We start from the raw sequence: 21,496 nt of genomic DNA, 5'->3' as shown, positions 1-21,496 counted from the left end.
TAGGCCGGTGGTTCTGGACTTGTAAAACTATAATGCAAACTATAAGGAGGCATGACCTAGTTTTGGCGTGACAATGTACGATCGATGAATGAAGTACGGCGAGATGAGAAGTTCATTCAGATCGGAGGAAGAATGTCGGCTATCTCGCTGCGTGTTTCACCTTTAGTTTGAAGAAACTTGGTTAACAAAGAAAAAATATCGTCCTTCTTTTTCACGTATTTGATTACCTGTTCTGAATTAAATGGACTCTAAGAATGTCGAGTGAGTGAAGAAATCTGAGCTTTTCTGCAAGCCATTTTTCACTCAATATCGATCTTGTTTATTTATTGGACGAACGATAAATTTCACTAGGTGAAAATACATCGTTCGTCCAATCAGAAATGCGACGGTATTTTTCACTAGTGAAAAACATCGTTCGCCTTTCTAATTGCTAAATTCAGCCACACGAACGAGAATTTACTAAAATAGATTTCCGTGTGTAAATCTAAGTATCGATGATATAGAGTAAAATTAGTATAAAAGTTTTCAGTTCAAGTCTAATGTGTGTTGTGTTGTGAGTGAGTGCAAGCTGGTTTGTAATGCTTTGTCCAATGCAGATGGTGCCATTGGACAATTCTATTTCTATTCTATTCTATTCTACATTGTCCTGAGGAGGGAGGGATGGACGGATGGATGGACGGGTAGGTGGATAAATGGATGGATGGAGGATGGATGAGTTGAAGTTCGGTGAAGTTTTCTTGAAGAGACGTATAAGATAAGCTGTTCATACTAGAGCTTTCAGGTTTACTCCCAGCCTCAATGCAAGTGGAATATCAGCACTGCTGACAATCTAGGCTATTTGTTCAATCGATCCATTCATAGTGGTTTTTTTAACGTTTGCTGCGAGGTATGTTTACTAGTACTGTTCCCTATTCTGAAAATTACAGCTGTAATTTAATTTCAGTATTGTAATCTTCTTCATCTTTGGAACTATCTGTAATGATAAGAATTGATAAAGATGTAAAATACATACTTGTCATTTTCTTCAACTTGTATTATACATGTATTTTAATAACTTTTCTTACACAATAATAATACAACATTTAGAACCCGGGACCAATGAAAACAAATCAATATAGTGCATTGGTATCATTATTATATCAAACCGTAATAATGAGCTTAAATGTTTACGCCAACACACTTCAATCGATCCCTTTCATTCAAACCCAATAAAAAAGATAGCGTTAACATGCAGCTTTACACACACACATAAAAAAATCTTGAGGCCATGTCTGTCTTCAGTTAATCTGACGTCTGGATTTAAGAACCTGAAAAAGAGGTTGAATCGATGAAATATCGATCTCTCCGAATTCAAAACTCAGTGATCGTACGTAGGTATACGAATACTGTACACTTTAATGACTGGAGCTTATATAAGAAGAGTGGCTCACATTCTTTTTGTCTAATAAAGATAAACGTACAGGGCAGTATAACAAAGACAGTATTAGCATACCTTATGTCTTGATGTCTTATCTTAGTAAATGTTGCGTTTCTCCTCTCTGGTACACATATCCAATCACCCTGAAGTAGTACATGGTTGTCTGGACTCAAGGTTATCAATCACACAAGAAGAACCATAGCAGGCTTTCTTCATATTCAACTCGTCTTTCAGTTTTCCGCAATCCACTTGTATTTCATTGGATGAAGGCCAGTGCTCTGGTTTCACGAACTTCAAAAGTACTTCTGTCATACTCATGGCTTTAGCTTGTACTTTGATAGGAAGAGAGGGAGCTGTAAGAAAACAAACATTAAACAATTAAAGACCCCGGCTTCAAAGAGAACTGCGAGAGAGGTAAAATTCCATACCAAGAATGCCACTCACTTGTACTTATACTTATTCATAAAAATATGACATGCGTTTATTTGATGTATCCGTTTCTTGTCAGACGAGTAATTTAGCTTCGTTAAAATACTTACTAATTGAATTTTTAATGCGTTCAAATGGAAACAATTAGGTTTGACCATATGATTGGAGTTGAGGCTAACACGATTTTCCAAAGTTTTATTCACTTTTAAGGACGATTTTACTACTCTTGACTATATTGCATGTTTTCGTTCCCAGTCACGATACTCTCCTTTACTGGTAAAGGCAGCAGACAAACTCTTAACACAGTACTCGGTGTATGATTTTAGTCCAGTCACCATTGTACTGGACACATCACCTCCGGTAACAACAAAACACTTTCCCATTTGTTTCTAGGGTACAGCAGTTCTTTGTAGTAGATTTTGTAACCTCTGAGCACCCGTTCCGTTGATCTTCTAGTATGGATGACCACGTGACCTTCATGGGATCATATCGACTGGAGAGATGTCAGTGACGACTGGTGCTGCGTCAGGTACTGAAGACAAAATGCGCAATAAATGAATTTAATCAAATATTCAATCAAAATAGAACTTTTAAAAAGGAGTAGCTCGCTTGTGAAATTAGATTTGGATATAACCACAGTTTTTTTAAGGGTTCTTTTCTCCAAGAGTTCACAATGCGAATGAGGGTACTATTTTTAAAAGTCAGCTAAGATGTCTCTACTTTATTTCACATTTTGACGATTTAATGAGCTTTTAAAAGTATCACCATACATTTTCTTATAACATGACACCACAGAAACCTAACTTGAGCTACCTGTGTTTTTGTGAATGGTGGCTAGTTCATATCAAGCAGGAACCCTGTGATGTACAGGGCTTACGGGCGGTCATGACGTATTTCCAAGAAATGTGCACCCCGCTTACCATCTTCGCCTGTCCTTGCCATAGCTTCCATCGTTTTTTCACCATTTGAGAACATCACAGTCAAAGTAACACGGTAATTTGTGAACTTCTTCAAACCAGTTAAAGTCTTGGTTGTGACCGTCTTTGGCACTTTTATTTTCCATGTTCGTTTGTCTGTATAACCATACTAAAATAGAAAATACTTATACTTAAAGTCTGTGAAGATCATTTTCTTTACATAAGTATTAGATGGTTGAAATTTAAAACTTGCATTAGTTTTCAAGACAAAAAACCTTTCTTGGTTTAATTTGAAGATTACTTTCTAAGCTTTATTTTTCGAGGATTTTATTTTCAGCGTATAAATATGCTTCCGCTTAGCATCGTAACGTTCACACAGAACATTCATGCAGAACAGCGTAATCTGAAGAAAATACGGTAGCTTATTTTCCGTTCAATGAGGCCATCATTACGACGTTGATTGTGTGAATTAATTTTTTCAGTGGAGAAGCAGCGCGTGCTTTGTGATTTGCCAAAAGATTCTTCGACTTAAGTCAAGTGACTATGATTCCATTTTGATTAAAAACATGCATTAAGTCAGGATCAAGACGAAAAAAAAATTAATGTTAATTTATACAAGCTTTACGTGTCATCATACAGCGTCTTAGTTGTGGTTTAAGTTGATTGCGACATTTCGAAGCCCACTTGTGTCCAAACTCTAAAGTTTTTCTAACTTTCAATCATCTATGAGATAAAAAGTGTGAAAGAAATAACAAAAGGCCAATTCCATTAAACTATAATAGACGTAATTTTGAATCCCTCCTTACGACAAGAAAGTGTTTTACTTTGCCGAAACGGTGTAGCAGTGCCACCGAGAAATAAACTCTTTTGTTACAAAGCCTTTTTCAGTTCAAAATTTTTAAATCAATGTTTTTAAATATCAGCAGCATAGATCATCACTTTTAATAATATGGTGTCTCCTAAACCGTTGTTTAGTTTTAAACTTTTTAAACGAGTTATCTTTCCTTTCCTTTTCCTGAAGGTCCGAGCATAGATCTTCTCAATGCTTCCCCGGATAAAGGCATTCTGCCGAACAGGCTGTGCGACTTGCTCTTCGGATGCTCTATTTGGATAGGCATTGCTTTTTTGCGTCGTTGTTTCTCTGGACTCTTTTTGGGGATTTTAGCATTGCTTTTTGTTATTTGACAAGATGACTTCTGTATCAAATTGAGCTGATGAGCTCAATGAGCGAGTCTCGCTGGTCATATCAAGTGATGTCACTAAAAATGTTTACCCTTATATGACTCAAGGGAGGGTCAATGCTGTCAATAATTTGCGTTTGACAGGTCTTTGTCTTTGGTCTAGCCAATCAGTGTTAGCGAAAAAAAGTGAATGATGCATATCCTAAAATGTATTCGTTAAATTATACTCTTTGAAAATCACTCATGAGATCAACTATAAGTAAATGTCGATAAGAATATTAGAAATTTGCCCGATGCACTAAATAAAAAATGTGGTTGGTATAAAATAACAATAAAAAGCATATTCTATTCAGCTTCATTTGATAGTATTCGTGCTACTTTTTGAGAAACTGAAAAGTGTCCTCTCTAAAACTAAGATTCTAGACATCATGTATTTGCAACTAAATCTGGAGACTTGTAAACAAAATGACGTCACAACTGGAGCTAAATTTTCTTGAACTTCTAGAGAAATACGTCGAAACAAATTTAACCATGATATTCTTATTAGTGCAAATAAACTTTTTCAGCATTAAACATATTTCGTGTCATATGCACCTTTAAATGACTTATATCGAACTTTATCCATTTATTCTCTTCAAAACTCTATATCACTCTCTTTATTCTTCTTTTTTTTTCTTTTTCTCTCTCACAATGCTCTTTTGTTTAACACTTTAAACTAACCTTTAGCAAATAAAATCGACAGACTGTAAGTCTTTAGGTTCGTTCCATTTCACTTCAAGTTTGGTTGTTCCTATGGGTTTCACTGTGAGACCACGAGGACCTGAATGCGAACAAGCATGCAAAATTATTAGTTTAAAAATATTTAGGGGAAAATAAGAATTGTATAATTATACTTACATTCAGCTCCAGAACAAACTTTCAGGCACCGTTCTCCACCAGTTCCTCTGGGACACTGACATTGGTATAATCCAGATCCCCGTGGGTGGTAGGGGTGGGGTACACATCTGCCACCATTGAGGCATGGACATTGTACTATACGTACGGTCACATGTATTATATCAAACGCGCCACACTCGTCAGTCACTTGAAAGGTAAACTTTTTATTCTCATTGGATGGCACCTTCCATGTCAATAAACCAGATGCACTGAGTGTATATCCAGTAGCTGTAGAGCTGAGTACAGAGTATGTTAGGGGACGGTTATCAGGGTCTGTTGCTTTCAGTTGGATCACGAGTCTTTCTCCTTGTAAGGCAAAATACGTGGTCTTTGAAGGAAACCTGGGAACTTGATTGTCTGTGCAGTTACAAAGGAAAAAGTATGATGTCAGAGCCCGTGATGTAATAATAGGTAGAGGTTTCTATAATTCAAACATACTTTTTCTACTTGTCCACGTTTTATGGTCAACATCTGGTAAACACTGCTGGCACCAGTCACGTGGGTTGGGTTCATTGGCAGCAAAGCAATGTCCCTTTATTAAACAGGAATTGTTCTAAAATAAGAACACAAACAATTACATTAATTATTACATAAGCAATGAGAAACAATATTTATATCATAATCTTATTTGCATAAATCTCAGCAATTTTCGTTGCTCGCCACACGATGATACAAGGCTATTTCATTCCAAGTGAATTTGAATGGCGTTATTTTTAGAAATGTCTGAAATAGCATATTCCAAGTTTTTGGTACTTCAAAAAGATGATTCTTGTCTTGTTATTCAGGATGTGTATCACACGAAGAATGAATGTGTACCAAAATCACGGCTTTAAATTTCCAGAATAGTAGCTATAGATTACCTAAGTATTTTTGATACACGAAGCATAATGGGATACTATTAGTCAATTTTAAGTTGTTATAAATTTTCTTGGTCTATGGTGAAAACTATCTATATTTTGGTCTAACTCTTCCCCACCGAGATACGTACCTTATATGATACACGAGGCATGCATTATGACCAACCCAAAAGGTGAGAACCGAAGATTCTCCTCTAGTCATTTCTTTTACAATTTGGTGTACCTCATTGTCAATTAACTACTTACCTTAACTTCACATCTCCCTGATTTGCTGCAGTTCATGCACTTTGAGTCGTAGGTCACATGTCGCAGTCGTTGAACATTTGTATTGAACCCATCATTAGAAACCGAGATCAAAAGTCCCCCAGCCGGGGTACCCTCGTGTTCGTAGTCACCAAGTCTAGTCGGAGGCTCAGGCAAGTTGCACTGTACACCAAACAGATCCGTCATTTTCCCTTGTGATGTGACAGGAATTCCACGAGGAGACCAGGTACCTTGATAAACCTAAGATAACGATCACACATACGTTTTACCTTCACTTTCAACCACTTGCAAAGGCTTTACAGACTGATACAAAAAACACCATTTGATGAAGCTAAAGCTCATTTCTTCAAAAGTGCACAAAACCACATGGTTCCTGGCCCCACCAGTATACGAGGTTCAATAGTATATCTATATATTTCTATGTTTGTATATGATTTTCAAGTATTACCTTTACTTCATGTATATGGCATGTTAGGTTCTCAGATTTGATAAAATTCTGGCCCAGGATAGTTGTCCTTCTACATGGTCGTTCTCGTATATCACAGAGTCCACCATCGTAAATTCTAAGCAAGCAGTCAAAAGAATCACAAATTTGACTGGATTAAAAGAAGTTGACCGGCTCCAGCGATCTAGTCTGGGGATCGCCTTAAGCGTAGGGTAATATTAATAATATATAATAATAATATAATTTATTTATATAGCGCTCATCTCCAAAATTGTCCAAGGCGCTTCACAAAAAATTACGATAGAATATTTACAATAGTTACAAAATGCTTACCTATTGATTATGAATAAAATGTAAATATTTAAAAGATAAAACTAATTAATAATTGCAATATATAAAACAAATCTAAGTCACGCAGTCTTAAATATACTCCTTATTATTAAGAAAAAGAGAAAATAAATGTGTCTTAAGTCTATTTTTAAAACTAGCAACTGTTGAACTTAAACGAATCTCTAAGGGAAGCCTATTCCACAGTCTTGGAGCAGAAAAGGAGAAGGATCTGAAACCATAAGTATTAAGCCTAGCTTTAGGCTCAACGAGGAGTTTATTAGAGACAGAGCGTAGAGAATAACTGGAGGAGCGATAGGTCAAAAGATCAGACAAATATGAAGGAGCAAGGCCATTCAAGGCCTTGTAAGTTAACAGCAGCAGCTTAAAAATGACTCGGTAGTGAACAGGTAACCAGTGAAGATCAACCAGCACAGGAGTGATATGATCGAATTTCTTAGTGAAGGTGACAATACGAGCTGCAGAGTTCTGTATTCTTTGCAACCTCTCAACAAGATATTTAGGTAATCCATACAAGAGAGCATTGCAATAGTCAAGTTTAGAAGAAATAAAAGCATGAATAACTGTCTGAGCAGAATCAACGGTTAAATATTTACGAATAGCAGACAGATTCCTTAGGTGGAAGTAGGAGGATTTACAGATATTGCTAACTTGGAGTTCACCAGTCATACGGTCATCAAAAACCACTCCAAGATTAACAGCTGATAAACAAGGGACAATTATGTTCCCGCAGACTTGAATCTCAGTCAACAAAGGACAGTCTTGAAACCTAGAGTGGATACACATCAGCTCCGTTTTATCGTGGTTTAACTTCAGTCCATTAACAAGCATCCATTCAGAAATATCAGATAGACACTCTTCTAAAGATTGCCTAGATTGAGCAAACTGATCATTGCCTTTAAAAGATAAATAAAGCTGAGAATCATCGGCGTAAAAATGATAACTGAGATTGTGTCGCTTAAGAATATCTGCCAGTGGAGATGTGTAAAGCAAGTAAAGAACCGGGCCTAGTACAGAGCCTTGCGGTACCCCAACATCAAGATTGCAAAGGGAAGATGAACATTCATTAATACCTACAAATTGCTTCCTATTAGACAGGTAGGATCTAAACCAGCTTAAAACAACATCACCAATACCAAACCGATTAGCAAGTCTATCCAGTAAAGTATCATGAACGACAGTATCAAAAGCAGCTGACATATCAAGAAAAATAAGGATGACACAGTTACCAGCATCAATAGATTGAAGGATGTCGTTATGAATTAGAACCAAAGCTGTCTCAGTACTATGCATGGCTTTGTAAGCCGACTGAAGTGGATCGTGCAGATTATATTTAGTTAAATAATCATTCAACTGATGAGCAACAGCCTTTTCAATTAGTTTAGAGATAAATGGTAGATTAGAAACAGGTCGAAAATTAGAAAAAACTTCAAAGTCAGCATTCGGTTTTTTAAGAATAGGTGTCAGTTTAGCAATCTTGAGAGAATCAGGAAATACTAAATATTAAATTTGTCTACGAAAGACTACTTTGAATGAAACCAAAGGGTAACTAAACGATTACCTAGTTAACAATATATATAAAGGAAAGGGCTCGTTCAAACAAAAAAATTCCTGAACCCATATTTAAAAAACATACTTTGCACCAAATTTGAATCCATTCAACTATATACTTGGAAATACTTTCAGAAAAGGGCTTGTGCAAAAATTGAATTGGTTTTAAACTTTTATACAGGAAATGGAATAAAGCTTTGCAAAGCAAATTTGAATCCATTCAACTATATACTTGGAAATACTTTCAGAAAAGGGCTTGTGCAAAAATTGAATTGGTTTTAAACTTTTATACAGGAAATGGAATAAAGCTGAAAGCTAGAACAATGATCAAAAAGACAAAAAATCCTTATTCCATTATTTTCACATTTATACAGTTATACTGTGCACGTACGGTTTGCGATGCATTCTACTTACCCCAGCAACTCAGGAACTGCATTAACCTGCATAGAACAGTCCAGTGCAGTATAGCCTTCGTCACATATACAGGTTCTGTTCTTACACTTGCCACGTCCACTACAGTCTGCAGGACACAAGTCTTTTACTACCTCTCTGGGAGGCATTAAGTCACCACTTGGTGTGTGAGTATAGAGTGAAAGGTTTTTTAATGTGGCATCTTCACATATGTACTTCATGGTGTCAAATGCCAACACTGCAAATGTCTTGTCTCCTGACAGCTAAGAGTGTCAAAATAGAAGCAAATACTTGAGTTATTTTTAATTTCACATATCTCGTAATAATGCACCCTTTCCTGTTTTAATAGATGTCACATTAATTATCCCTACCAACATTACCTTTAGGTCGTTAACACACTGTATCATGGCATTTTTCAAGTTGGTTTCCGAGATCTCCTTGCATGCCTTTCCTGCTTTTGTTTCTTCAATTTGTGTTTTACAGTACTCGGTTGCCTCATCTTCTGATATGACTTCTCTTGGTGATCTCTTGTTTCGTATGCGGTTTACAGCGAGTTGTACATGAGGATCATCCACATAGTAGCTACGTTCCACGTGATCAATGATGTCATCACTATACCAGTGACTGTCTACAGATCTTTTCATGCCAAACTGTGATTGGTCATTTATTTGAGTGTTAAGTACTTCTATCTGAGTAGCGTCGATTCTTGTGAAAAGGTTTGCGTTGTCATCGCATCTTTCATCCTGTGTTGTTTCACCTTCGATGCCACAATAGCAGGATCTCCCTTGTTCAACTTGCTCTTCAAGTTCTTGTTCAGGGAGAACCTCAAAAAAGCTCTTCCCTTCTTTAAGACTGTTAAAGCAATATAAACAAAATTGTTGCAATTGTGCTTGCCGATGTGTTATTAGTTCGATTTGTGTCATTGACTTACCGCCAGCTTGCTGCAAATTGTTTTTCATCATCATGAGGTTTACCATCACCTCCTTTGTTCCAATCGTCTTCCGGATCGTCATTAAAGTTACCACAAAGCCCCAAGACTTTTCCCTTGTCAATAGATGGTGCATTGATACGAACATCCAGTGACCTTCCAGAACGTTCCACTGAGACTCTGATACCCGAAGACAGAATTACCTTTACATATGAAAAGCCGAAAATGTTTTTAGTGAAATCAAAGAAATAAACACCTAAGCCGGACAGAATAAGTTAGAAACTCGCGAATAAAAGATATATATAATTTTGAAAAGTGTGAATTTTGTTAGAAGAGTTTTTTTGGAAGCAAGAGATGCCCGCCTCCAACGCGGAATGTTTTCACACACAAAATGTTTTGAAACTATTTTTTTTTTAATTTCTAACTTTTAGCTTCTTTAACAAGCTCTTTTAAGGTATGGTAATTATTACTCGCTATTAATTATCGTTTAAGCTAGGGATTTCAGTGATATAAATGTACCTCCTGCTCCAATGATGAACCACTGATCTTCTTAGTGATTTTAATTCCTTTCGATAGACTTCCAGGACTTCGTTTGAAAGTCCTCAGTATTGTAGGAAATGAATCTTTCATTGTGTTACACATAGATATAACTATGACGTCTTTTCCCTCTCGTATTGCTGCACCGCATACACAGGTCATTTGACCAGCACATATCCAAAGACGAACATGAACCTGTTGATAAAGGAATAAGGATCTATTATCAATGATTGATAATTCATTGTTTAATCATAGAATTTATAAAGCAACAAAAATATACCTCGATGATTTATTGTCACTAAAGTAAAGGCAGGTTTTAGTTAGAAACAGAAATCACGAATCATCCTCTCAGTACTAAAAACCATAAGAGAATTTGAAGTAAGAGAGCAAATCTCAGTGCCCTATAAAGTTTCTTGAAAATCTATTTTTAGCTCCGCTCGCAAGTCTGAGCTATTTTAGCATGCGATTCCTGATTGGTCAGATTGTAGTGACGTCATGGGTACACAAAAGATCGGCAGTAACAAGCATGCTTCATGCAGTTGACAAACTAAACTTTATTCAATTTTAGGCATAAAGGAAAAAAACTGGATCGCAAGTAAAATGCCCTTCAAGCAGGTAAAAAATCTCTTCTGTATTAGTTTGAATCCTCAAATTCTAAATTTGATTAGATTTTTGTAATTGGCCGATGAATGTATTTCTAATGTCTGTATGGGGACTTTAGAATTTGGAAAGTTATGGTAAAATACCTGAACATTGAGGCGAAGAGAAAATTCAAGGTGCAAATAATATGGAAGAAATTTCTAGCTTTGATAGCCAAACATTTTAATTAATTCACCTTTTCTCAATAGACAATGTCTTTTGCATAAAGTGACTTGACTTATTTTAGCAAGATAGATATTATAAATAATTGTGAAAAATCATGATGTGCCTTCTGTAGCGGTGATAACACAAGGGAGGATCCAGAAGGGCGAGGGGGGGGGGGGGGGGGGGGGGCAAGGGGGGACTCAAGCCCCTTATTCAGCAGAAGAAAAACGATGCTTTTTTATACTGTTTTCCGTTGTGTTGACGGAAGAAACTCAATTAGCCCCCCCCTAAAATTTTGGCTGGATTCGCCCTTGTAACAGTAATTTTTCTTCAGTACATTTCGGTGCAAATAATTTGTTCTGATTCCTGCGTGAAACAAAATATACTCGTCTTGCTCCTCATTATCTTAATCACTTGAACTTAAATTTTATTTACTATCGGTCGGAAACGCTACGATAAATCGGATCTTTTTCGCTGTCTTCACTGTAGGTACTTCGCTATTCTTATCGCTATTTTCTAGAAGTTCAATTTACCTGCACTTTCTTGGCTTGGTTGCTGTACATGACGTAGTCACCCAACTCATTGTAGAAAAGAAATCTGACGAAATAACACCCAACATTCAATATATACCTATGTATTTTATCCTGATAAATTGTTAGAGTAAATTTTACCTCTTGTCAAATGTGAATAGATTTGGATCAGTTGTAGTACAACAAACCTCGGATTTTGTGTTATCCACCGTGATCTTCAAAACAAACGAAAATTTAAAATAATAAATGAAAAAATAAATGAATGAATGAATGAATAAATGGATGAATAAATGAATAAATGAAGGAATGAAGGAATGAAGGAATGAAAGAATGAAGGAATGAAGGAATGAAGGAATGAAGGAATGAAGGAATGAAGGAATGAAGGAATGAAGAATGAAGGAATGAAGGAATGAAGGAATGAAGGAATGAAGGAATGAAGAAGGAATGAAGGAATGAAGGAATGAAGGAATGAAGGAATGAAGGAATGAAGGAATGAAGGAATGAAGGAATGAAGGAATGAAGGATGAAGGAATGAAGGAATGAAGGAATGAAGGAATGAAGGAATGAAGGAATGAAGGAATGAAGGAATGAAGGAATGAAGGAATGAAGGAATTGAAGGAATGAAGGAATGAAGGAATGAAGGAATGAAGGAATGAAGGAATGAAGGAATGAAGGAATGAAGGAATGAAGGAATGAAGGAATGAAGGATTGAAGGAATGAAGGAATGAAGGAATGAAGGAATGAAGGAATGAAGGAATGAAAGGAATGAAGGAATGAAGGAATGAAGGAATGAAATAATGAAGGAATGAGGAATGAAATAATGAAGGAATGAAGGAATGAAGGATTGAAGGAATGAAGGAATGAAGGAATGAAGGAATGAAGGAATGAAGGATGAAGGAATGAAGGATGAAGGAATGAAGGAATGAAGGAATGAAGGAATGAAGGAATGAAGGAATGAAGGAATGAAGGAATGAAGGAATGAAGGAATGAAGGAATGAAATAATGAAATAATGAAGGAATGAAGGAATGAAGGAATGAAGGATTGAAGGATTGAAGGATTGAAGGATTGAAGGATTGAAGGATTGAAGGATTGAAGGAATGAAGGAATGAAGGAATGAAGGAATGAAGGAATGAAGGAATGAAGGAATGAAGGAATGAAGGAATGAAGGAATGAAGGAATGAAGGAATGAAGGAATGAAGGAATGAAGGAATGAAGGAATGAAGGAATGAAGGAATGAAGGAATGAAGGAATGAAGGAATGAAGGAATGAAGGAATGAAGGAATGACGAAAGGAAGGAAGGAAGGAGGGAATGAAGGAATGAAGGAATGAAGGAAGGAAGGAAGAAAGGAAGGAAGGAAGGAAGGAAGGAAGGAAGGAAGGAAGGAAGGAAGGAAGAAAGGAAGGAATGAAATAGCTTCTAAAAATGCTTCTTAAATAGCGGTAAGTCATCGAGTGTGTATGTCCCGGTTTTTCGGCCTCAAGCACCCGATCAATCTGTATTGAGAAGAAACTTTAACATTTTACAATCGGAGATGTTCGCTTTCAAAAGGCGTGTTAAGTGTTTTGTAAAGGCGTTAATAGAAAATGGTAAAATTATCGGATCAGTGATGAATTGCTATACAATACAGATCAACGCAGTGCCTGCGGTTCTTGATCATTTGCAAACCTAAGTTCTAAAAGTGTACGTTGCATTTTTAAAGCTCTTGTGTGGAATAGCTCTTTTATTTTGTACCTTGACGGCTGGCGGTTGATAGTTATCCACATCTTTCCAATTGCTGCTAATGGTTTGCGGTTTGAAACGAAAGGAAAAGCTTTGTCTTTGGTCTTGTTGGTTGTCACAGATTCCTCTAATTGTGATTGTTTTACCACGAGTTATGTCTTGTGTTTTCAGTTCAACTTGGCATTTGTCAACTGCCGCTTGTCTTCTTTGTGCTTTGTACTTTTGGGGTATCAACACAGACACTACTACACTGTCAGATCCAGGGACATTCATGGTGGGTAAAATAGGAACAGTTGGTCTTAAGGTAACTGTTATGTTCTCTGCTACGTTGCATTCTTTGACAATCACGTGACGTGGAGAAACCTGGAAACATTTACAGATTCTATCAAATCATGAATGCACATCTTTGTCACTTAATGTTACTTATCAAGTCAAAAAGTCCGAATATCAAAGAGACAGACAGTTCTAGGCCAAATGAATTTAGTAAAAAATCAGAAAATCTAATCTAAAAAGGAGACAAATTAGGACGCAAGTAAACAACAACAACAAAAGCGCTAGTAGCAACAACAAAAGAAACTACAGGCTGGAACCTACCTCGATTCCTACGTAATAATGATTACTGTCTTTTCCTTTTGCTGTCCATTTATTTGTCTTTTTTGTAGAGAACTTCATGAAAATTTTGCACCACACCTGTTTATTTAATTTTATTAACATAAATTTAGACATTGCGTAAAAGCGGAGCTCCCAATAGGCAAAGGGAACCAAGACTACACAAAATTGAAAGATGGAAATAAAATCGGTAAAAGAATTCCAATCGTTTAATTTTTATTCGAGATCAAGATGTTATCCTTTTTAAAAGAATCGTTAAGTAAAAAAAATCCAAAATGCACTACATCGTTTTCTTCGCGCAAGGCTTATTCGTTTTCGATCTTACTTATCTTCCTTCCTTTCAGAATTCCTCTAATATCATCACCAATAGACAATTTGAGGTTTTCTATTCCAGCCTACGTGTCAATCTCTTGAGAACAAGATTCTTCGTATCAAATGTACATCCATATTAAAATGTATCATCTCACAACGTAAAAAAAACTCTAGGGAATTGCGCGTTCTCTGAAATGGGAAGACCATTATACCCAAGCTGAATGAGTCTATCAACATACAGTGACTGTATATGATTTGGCATATATCTTGCAACTTACCGTGTCGCCTAATGCAAAGTGATCTGGAAGTACAATGGAACTTTGCCTTCGTGTACAATCATTCTGAGCATCTGCTGGCTGGTCTGGAACACACCACATGTCCTTCTTGACAGGTTTAGTTGATCTCCCATACCATTCAACCAGGTATGAGACGTTCCTCCACACAGGAAAGTCAAAACTGCAAACCATCTCCATCTTGGGCACAGCAGAGTCATTACGGTATGACACAGATGGCTTAGGAACGTAGATGTTTGGAAAATCTAAAGTCATGCGATATTTTTAGAAACAATAAAAATCAAATAAGTCAGCCTTTTGCATTGTCGTATCGTTCAAAATCGTATCGTTCAAAATCGTTACTAGAATTTTTAGCATTTTATTGACATTTTCGAAATATGAATGAATATTTTAATGAATATTATTTGTTGGGTTGGGTTGGGTTGGGTGGGATGGGGTGGGGTTGTGTGGGGTGGGGTTGGGTTGGGTTGGGTGGGGTGGGGTTGGGTGGGGTTGGGTTGTGTGGGGTGGGGTGGGGTTGTGTGGGGTTGAGTTGGGTGGGGTTGTGTGGGGTTGGGTTGGGGTGGGGTTGTGTGGGATGGGGTGGGGTGGGGTGGGTGGGGTGGGGTGGGGTGGGGTGGGGTGGGGTGCGGTGGGGTGGGGTGGGGTGGGGTGGGGGTTTGGTGGGGGGTTGGGTTGGGTGTGGGTGGGGTGGGGGTGGGGTGGGGTGGGTGGGGTTGTGTGGGATGGGGTGGGTGGGGTGGGGTGGGGTTGGATTGGATGGTTTGGGTTGGGTTGGGTTGGGTTTGGGTGGGTTGGGTTGGGTTGGGTTGGGGTTGGGTGGGTGGTGGGGGGGGTGGGGTTGGATTGAATTGGATTGGGTTGGGTTGGGTTCTGGTGGGTTGGGTTGGGTTGGGTTGGGTTGGGTGGGTGGGGTGGGGTTGGGTTGGGTTGGGTTGGGTTGGTGGGTTGGGTTGGGTTGGGCTTGGGTTGGGTTGGGGTGGTGGGTTGGGTTGGGTGGGGTGGGTTGGGGGTGGGTTGGTGGGTTGGGTGGGGTTGGGTGGGGGTGGGGTTGGATTGGATTGGATTGGGTTGGATTGGGTTGGGTTGGATTGGGTGGGGTGAGGTGGAGTGGGGTTGGGTGGGGTGGGATGGGGTTGGGTAGGGTGGGGTGGGGTGTGGTGGGGTGGGGTTGGATTGGGTTGGGTTGGGTTGGGTTAAGTAGTGTTTGCTTGTTTGTTTGTTTGTAAAGCTTCAAAATAGTTGCTATATTATTTGCGGTTACCGGTGCAATTTTTTCTTCCTCTTGGACAAGGATCACCTATAAATACATACATATACATATATAAATGGCAAAAAGAAAGATACATTTACAGTTTAAAGTATATAATGCATAATTATTTGCATATGTTTGCAAATATATTTTATATTTTGATGTGTCAGTGCCGGCCACTCCTATATAGAATGGAAGGGCAGGGATGCTCGTCGGAAATTTTGAAAATGATCCCTTAAAGGTACCCGAGGCCTGTGCAGTTGAGCGTGGAAACTCAGTAATAATATTTACCCAAAAGGTACCGATTGGCTATGATCTAAGCGACAGAAGTCAGCTCTTAATGTACAATCGGTAGCTTTAAAAAGCTACATGAAAATAAACTTAATGAGGTATTAAAGTTAACTTTAATTTTTTAATTAAATTTAATAAATTTAACTTTCCTGAGATTTAATGTCCTATTTAAATCTCTTTAGTTAAGTGTTTGGTGAGGTTTCTTAAATTCACTTAAATCAATGTAAATCTAGGTTTAACGACCTTTAATCTGCGCACTTATACAGGATTAAACACCAATGTTTTGCTGGTTTCTTGGTCTTTAAGTTGAATTTAATCGTGTTAATAAATCCATAAATAATAAATTTTCATTTGGTCTTACAGAATATTTAAGGTTTATTTTATTGCACTTAATTAATCAATACAATTATGATGAATTATTGCCATTACTCTCTACTTGCTTTACATTTTTCTTCAACTGATGCTATATTCCTATAGACTTCATTGATGCGGTACAAATTTGGCTGCATTTAGTCCCTCCAGCTCAGTTATCTTTGCCTTGTCATAGGTAGAATAAGCCGTTGCTCTTGTCACAAAAACCGATATATCGTAAGTGTTCAATTCTTCTTGGTTTATTGAATTGGTCTTGAATCCTTCTTGCTTTGTATTATTATTAATATTAATATTATTATTATTATTATTATTATTATTATTATTATTATTATTATTATTATTTATATTATGTATCATCTTGGCCTCTTCTCTAGTTCTGTCCGTCATTTATCAAAGTCAAAGCAAGGAAATCGAATTTTTCCACGGGCTTTTCTTATTGTTCTTATGCTCTCCATTCATGATCACCAGCAATAACGTAATACATCAGGGATGAAACGAACCGAAAATAAATTTCCTGAATAGCAACTGCCATTCTGTTCCATCGTATTATTTCAGGTGTCTTATTTCCGTTCAAAAACTCTAAGAGGTGCCGGCTTAATTTTAGCTTTTAGATATGTGGCACCCTATGTTGTTGCCTTGACCCCCCGCCCCCATTGACCCCCTTTCCCCCCATTTCATCCCCCTGCCTACTCCCCTATTCAACATCATAATAACACATTACGTATTGAGCAGTGACGTCCACTTTGTAGCCATCCTGGACAACAGGAGTAAGTATCAGTGTCGTCCCTCCATGATTCAGAATCACTGTCACCGCTGCCGCTAGCGTTAAGCGGGGGAGGAATGTTAAAAAATAATGTTAATTATGTATATGTGTATCGATAATAAAATAATGAAAAATTGAAGCTTAAGGTATCATAAGGTTATTATTTAAGTAAATGCCAAAATTAACTTGATGATTTGACAGAGAAACAGGTCCGTCACTATTTTACCTGTTTTCGTCACACAAGCCGAAGTCACAGTCTGCTTGAAAGCTTGTTGTAGTTCCATAACACACATTATCTCTATAAGAAGTGAAAGGAAAAAAGGTGATATGGTTTTATTTCCTAAAATCGTTATTTTCAAAAGGTTAGATAAACTTCCAAAAATATTCAACATTGCTATCGAATTTTCAAGAGTCACTAAATTTATATTTTTCGTGGTGCTTGTTTCGTTGTTCCCGGCTAGTCTCTCCCCTGATGCCTTCGGTCTAGAACTTTTTCTTGCTTGATTTATACACCCAAGGGCAGAAGGATTAATTGCCGTCAGGTCCGAAATCCATACGACGCCTCAGCTCTGCCGATGTCTCGGGAGTATGGCAAAGTGGCCGAATCATGTTTTTAAATATTCTATTCGTGAATTGATCATAAGATAATAAATTTTAGGAAGTAAGATTACATGAGATTGATAATATAATATTTTTGAAATTTCTGTCCCTCTTTTCTGGTTTGAAATGCCGCCTGCTACATCTTACTGACAAGACTTGTTTCATTTAATCAGCATTACAGCCTAAATATGCTTTGGTCATATTTATAATAGTTTCAGGAGAAAATCTAGGATTTTTTAGAACTTGTGTACAACTTTGTTACGAGCCAAGTTTCACGACAAGTTTCAGGCTCCGTGCAACGACCTATTGAAACTTTGCTTCCAACGCCGTAACCCAAGTTTCATCTAAACGTTTTAATGTGTAAGAGACTGAAGTTATCGATTTTTCTTTTGCCCGTCAAAGATCCCAAATTCCAAATTAAACATATTTTTTGGCCTTTCCTTGGAAAATATATTTGCCTTGAATATATTTTTCCAAACGAAATACAAGCAGTGGTTCTAGTTTTAAGGTTAGGGCCTACCCAAACTGAAAATATTCATGAGCGAAATTTATTTACATTCGTTGCCACGACATTTTAATAAGGAATGTTTACTGTGGGGATACAAAGAAATCAAATTTAAGTCATACTGGAACCAATCAGGAGCATTACTAAATGAAGCCTAGATAAAGCATATATTGAAAAAAAGATAAGCTTATATGTTACAAACAATCATGGAATGAGTGATTGTGATGGGCTGAGCTGAGCTGAGGTCAATAGTATTTAGTAATTTAATAACTGATTTAAATTGCTCTCTTCCGACGACTGGCGTAAGTCTTTTTAATTTTATTATCTTATATTTTGTTTAACTGGTCCCGGTTTGTTTGTTCGCACATTTTTGCTGACATTTCTTCTTTAAATGCTAATATAAATATTTTTCGTTATGTTTCTCTTCATTTCACTTTCAGTACAAAAGATACTATGAAGAAACTTACCCAGAGGGGTCTAGGTCACTTTCTCTGCTCTCTTTCACAACCAAGAGTAAAATAGCAACTGTAGCCAATGTCCGAACGATGCACTTGTGATTCATGTCTATTGATTGGACATGAAGATCTTCTAGTCCCTAGAAAGAGGAAATTCCCCTGTGAAATAAGTCTTTTGAAGCTTAACAGGTCATGAAAAGCAACTTTTCCTTCTTTCTTTCTTGTATTTCTTTTTCTTTTTGTTCTTTCTTTTTTCTTTTTTCTTCTTCTTCTTCTTTTCTTTTTTTTTTCCTTTTGCAATGCTCTTTTGAATTGAAATATTTGAACGTGGTCCTGGGGCAATGGGCCACTTGTTAAAATACTTTTAACGGCATGTGCGCATTTCAGGATAATTATATCAACAACCAATTTATTCAGTTAAAAGTAGAAAGACTAAACCAATAAGAAGAACGAAATACCAGAAGATTTAGTCATCTTCTTTCTAGGCTCATGACCTTATAAAAATACAAAAAATAGCTGAATGCTTTCAAGGATATCCTGCTTTGAGTAACTAAATTTAGGAGAGCAGAGTTAGATTGTAAATTCGAATTTATTGAAAAATGCCGTCATGTCATTTAGTGCATTCTTAATGCTTTGATCAATCCGTAAATCAGGGGTGGAAAGGCAATCAATTCTCATGCCCAGCTAAAAATAAGTGAGCAACGTACACCAAAATGGCACCCTCTGGACATGAAATTTTATCTCACACAACCCATTGAAATTAAGCCGCTGTGAACATAATAGAAGTTTGACAAAACAATTAAACTTACCCAAACTGCGGTAGACGAATTGGCCAAATCTTATACTGACTTATGAACCCTCTGGGCAAAAAAAACCTTTCCCAATTGAATTCCTCTCGGGCGAATTGGAGAAATCTTATTCTTGAACGCTCAGGGCATGTAGTCATAATTTATCTTTCCCTTGGTGATGAGGAATATTTCATCGATATGTGGATGCAATTTCATTTTTCCCTTATAATGCCCATAAGGAGACTCTACTCGCAGGATAGAATGCCCATGGCTAGTGAGAAGAAAATCTCAACAAGCCGAACTCATCCTGAAAACGTAGGAGTGAAGTAGAAGTTCATATTGAACTTGACATGCACTTCTTACAATCATATGTGAAAATTGTCTAAAAACTGCCGGCAACTAATAGTACCACAATAAATGAATTAAACGAAGTTTTTTTTAAGCGGAGAAGGAATATCCAAAAAGCTATATGACTAGGAATCAGGAAAAATAAATGAATAAGTTAATCATGCTTATGAAATTATCACTATTATAGAAGAGGTAAAAAGGGGCGAAGGGGACTTACCTATACGGATCGAATGGAGAGAACAGCTCTAAATGTAGTATGAAGAGGCAAATGCTCTGTGCTTAGTAAGTCGCGTTTAAAAATTATTTGAAGTATGAAATGCGGTAATGGTCATCTGAGCAGAATTGGCAAATGATCAATGATCAAAGAAGCAAATGCTCCGTGCTTAGCATATATTCGAAGTATATGAAATGTGGTAATGGTCATCTGAGCAGTGCTTAGTAAGTCGCGTTTAGAAATTATTTGGATCAATGTGTCTATCTGGGATATCGTATACGATCTCATGACATCGTACACGATATCATATCCAACACGTTCATTCTGATCGTACACGATCAGTTTCGTTGTGTGTAAATAATCGTACACGATCAGCTTTGATATCGTACACGATGACGTGGTTGGTTACATTTACAATCGTACACGATTCAGCTTTGATATCGTACACGATCGGTTTCATTGCGTGTAAATAATCGTACACGATTCAGCTTTGATATCGTACACGATCAGTTTCGTTGGTTACATTTACAATCGTACACGATTCAGCTTTGATATCGTACACGTTTCGGGATAAATAAATTTAGGGCTCCCAAACGCGCATGACTATGGATATAACATCACTGGTGACGTAATGATAATGATCATTCATCCATAAATACCGGACATAGATGGGAAAAGCGATAAATATTGGGATCCAAATATTGGATAATACATGGAAAAGGAAAAGGGACTAAAGGGATAAAACATAGATGGGACTAAAGGAATAAAACATAGATGGGACTAAAGGAATAAAACATAGACGGGACTAAAGGGATGAAACATAGACGGGACTAAAGGGATAAAACATAGACGGGACTAGAAGGATAAAACATAGACGGGACTAGAGGGATAAAACATAGACGGGACTAAAGGGATGAAACATAGACGGGACTAAAGGGATGAAACATAGACGGGACTAAAGGGATGAAACATAGACGGGACTAACGGGATGAAACATAGACGGGACTAAAGGGATGAAACATAGACGGGACTAAAGGGATGAAACATAGACGGGACTAAAGGGATGAAACATAGACGGGACTAAAGGGATGAAACATAGATGGGACTAAAGGGATGAAACATAGATGGGACTAAAGGGATGAAACATAGATGGGACTAAAGGGATAAAACATAGACGGGACTAAAGGGATGAAACATAGACGGGACTAAAGGGATGAAACATAGACGGGACTAAAGGGATGAAACATAGATGGGACTAAAGGGATAAAACATAGATGGGACTAAAGGGATAAAACATAGACGGGACTAGAGGGATAAAACATAGACGGGACTAAAGGGATGAAACATAGACGGGACTAAAGGGATGAAGCATAGACGGGACTAAAGGGATAAAACATAGACGGGACTAGAAGGATAAA

General features: G+C 37.3%; 1 protein-coding gene across 1 annotated transcript; it reads right to left on the bottom strand.

Annotated features, from left to right (window-relative positions):
* Positions 1 to 4,666: 4,666 nt before the first annotated feature.
* Positions 4,667 to 20,548, bottom strand: LOC116292035 (von Willebrand factor D and EGF domain-containing protein-like). The gene is made up of 19 exons (XM_089040576.1): positions 20,082 to 20,548; positions 18,741 to 18,868; positions 17,395 to 17,466; positions 17,127 to 17,224; positions 15,755 to 15,790; positions 14,476 to 14,735; positions 13,871 to 13,966; positions 13,289 to 13,639; positions 11,697 to 11,770; positions 11,559 to 11,622; positions 10,204 to 10,416; positions 9,688 to 9,887; positions 9,137 to 9,608; positions 8,760 to 9,019; positions 6,450 to 6,564; positions 5,984 to 6,241; positions 5,319 to 5,433; positions 4,842 to 5,237; positions 4,667 to 4,764 (listed from the first exon to the last, which is right to left on the bottom strand). Exons 2-19 carry the CDS (start codon positions 18,833 to 18,835, stop codon positions 4,667 to 4,669), a joined length of 3,273 nt encoding a protein of 1,090 aa, XP_088896702.1. The 5' UTR covers positions 18,836 to 18,868; positions 20,082 to 20,548.
* Between the last annotated feature and the right edge of the window lie 948 nt (positions 20,549 to 21,496).

This window comes from Actinia tenebrosa, unplaced genomic scaffold (genome assembly GCF_029948245.1).
Source record: "Actinia tenebrosa isolate PJP-AT-01 unplaced genomic scaffold, QUT_ActTen_1.0 PGA_scaffold7__59_contigs__length_16204524, whole genome shotgun sequence".
NCBI classification, from domain to species: domain Eukaryota; kingdom Metazoa; phylum Cnidaria; class Anthozoa; order Actiniaria; family Actiniidae; genus Actinia; species Actinia tenebrosa.
The sequence above is the reverse complement of the archived record's forward strand: the minus strand, read 5'-3'. Positions and strand labels throughout refer to the sequence as shown.

Bases quoted from the DNA above. Each gene is read 5' to 3' on its own strand.
- LOC116292035 (XM_089040576.1), bottom strand. From the start codon at position 18,835: ATGAATCACAAGTGCATCGTTCGGACATTGGCTACAGTTGCTATTTTA. The intron at 6,565-8,759 runs GTAAGTAGAATG...CTGCTTGCTTAG, and splicing joins GCAGTTCCTGAGTTGCTGGG to AATTTACGATGGTGGACTCT. The intron at 5,434-5,983 runs GTAAGTAGTTAA...TTCTTATTTTAG, and splicing joins CAGGGAGATGTGAAGTTAAG to AACAATTCCTGTTTAATAAA.